The following is a 1,861-nucleotide window of genomic DNA, read 5'->3' as shown; positions in this document are numbered from 1 at the left end:
TTTTTTTTACATTTTATTATTATTATTAATTTATTTTATTTTATTTTTTTATTTAAAAAAAAAAAAAAAGGAATTTGCAAACGAAAAAGAAAGAAAAAAGCAGGAAAAATCAAATAGTAATAATAATAATAGTAATAATAGTTAAAATAATTTGTTTGTTTATTTAGAAAATCGATATGAATAATAATGATAATAATAATACTGATAATAGTGATATCATCAAAAAACGATTATTATTAGAATGATATAAAAATAATTAATTATTAATATTTTAGAGAAATTAAAATAATGATAATTGTTTTATTTAGATTTAGACTTGATTATGTCGATTATTATTACTATTATTATTATTATTATTAATATTAATATTATTTGATTATATATATATTATTTATATATATATCGGTAGATCTCAAAATTAATTGACTTAGTAAAATTATTAGAAATTATTATTAAAATTCTGCTGGTAAGAATTTTATGGATTTTTTTTTTTTATTTAAATTTAATTTAAATTTAATTTAAAATTTTTTTTTCGGTTATGATTTACAAAACATGTGATATATAATAATAATAATAATAATAATAATTTTATTAAATAATTGTAAGAATTTTATTATGTGTGTGTGTAAGTGTGGTATGTCGAGTGATGATGTTAAAAGAATTACGTTAAAAGGAAATGATTGGGGGGAGGGGGAGGGAAGGGAAGGGGATGGGAGGAAAATTTGTACATGTACTGTTTGGAATGTGTGGTTTTTTATTATTATTATTATTTTTTTTTTTTTTATGCGAAGGGTTTGTCTTTGTTTTTTTTTTTATATATTTTATGTTTTTTTTTTTTATTATATAAAATATCATCATTATTAATTATAAAATTTACGTAAAAAGGAAAAAAAAAGAAAAAAATGTAGGTGAATTACAAGAAATATATATTTTCAATGTATAAATAATAATAATAATAATAATAATAATAATAATAATAAAATTAATTTGACGATAAATTTAAATTTTTTTAATATTTTTTTTTTGTCTTTGGTTTGTTGTTGAACGAACCCAAAAAATATTATTATTATTTTTTTTTTTTATGTCAATTACGCAATTTATTTATTTAAATAAAATAAGGATTGGTGAGTAAATGCTTAAAACAGGACGTAATAAACAAAATGATGTCATTTATTTAATAATAAAAAAAATAATAATAATAATACAAATATTTTTATTGATTTATCTATATAAAAAACAAATTTTCATTACATTAATAAATTATGTATAAATATATAATCATGCAACGTACAAATATTGTTATCCTATTACAAAAAAAAAATTAACACAAAAAAAACAAACGATAATAATAATAATATTTATTTAAAAAAAAAACAAATATTTATTTTATATATATATATAGAAAAGTAATAGTTTGTAAGTAATAATAATAATAATAATAGTAAAGCAAAGTTAATGGTTTAAAAATTATACGTTTTTAACTAAATTTTTTTTTTGTGTTTTTGTTTATTATTATTATTATTATTATTATTAAAATAATTTTTTAATTTTTATTATGTATAAATCGTATTAATAAATACGATTGATGGGGGGGGGGAAGCGTTTTATTTGTCACTGGTTTAATATTTTTTTTTTAAGTTTATTTATTAATTTATTTTGGTGTTCCAGGATAATAATACATAACTGCTGGAGCTGATAGTTGCCATCTGGCAGCACTTAATTCTATCAACTGGAGCAACGTTTTCCTTATGTTTGGAGCAGTTTGAGCTGTTAAAAATGCATCCCTAACAGCTCCCAAAAGTGCATCCAATTGTTTCGGAAGTTCCTGTTCTAAATCTTTTCCAATGCAGTCAAAACAAAG

At 18.4% G+C, this 1,861-nt stretch overlaps 1 protein-coding gene across 1 annotated transcript in view; it reads right to left on the bottom strand.

Annotated features, from left to right (window-relative positions):
• Positions 1-1,651: 1,651 nt before the first annotated feature.
• The window catches only part of Phum_PHUM011900 (uncharacterized protein), a gene marked incomplete at both ends in the record, with an annotated part of 1,329 nt that continues 1,119 nt past the window's right edge, over positions 1,652-1,861 (bottom strand). The window contains one exon of the mRNA XM_002422724.1: positions 1,652-1,830. Within this exon, the coding sequence (XP_002422769.1) occupies positions 1,652-1,830 (179 nt within the window). The remainder of the gene's footprint in view (positions 1,831-1,861) is intronic.

Source organism: Pediculus humanus, genomic scaffold, assembly GCF_000006295.1.
Source record: "Pediculus humanus corporis 1103172107370 genomic scaffold, whole genome shotgun sequence".
Classification (NCBI taxonomy): Eukaryota; Metazoa; Arthropoda; class Insecta; order Psocodea; family Pediculidae; genus Pediculus; species Pediculus humanus.
Note: the sequence above shows the minus strand (reverse complement) of the source record. Positions and strands in the feature narration are given on the sequence as shown.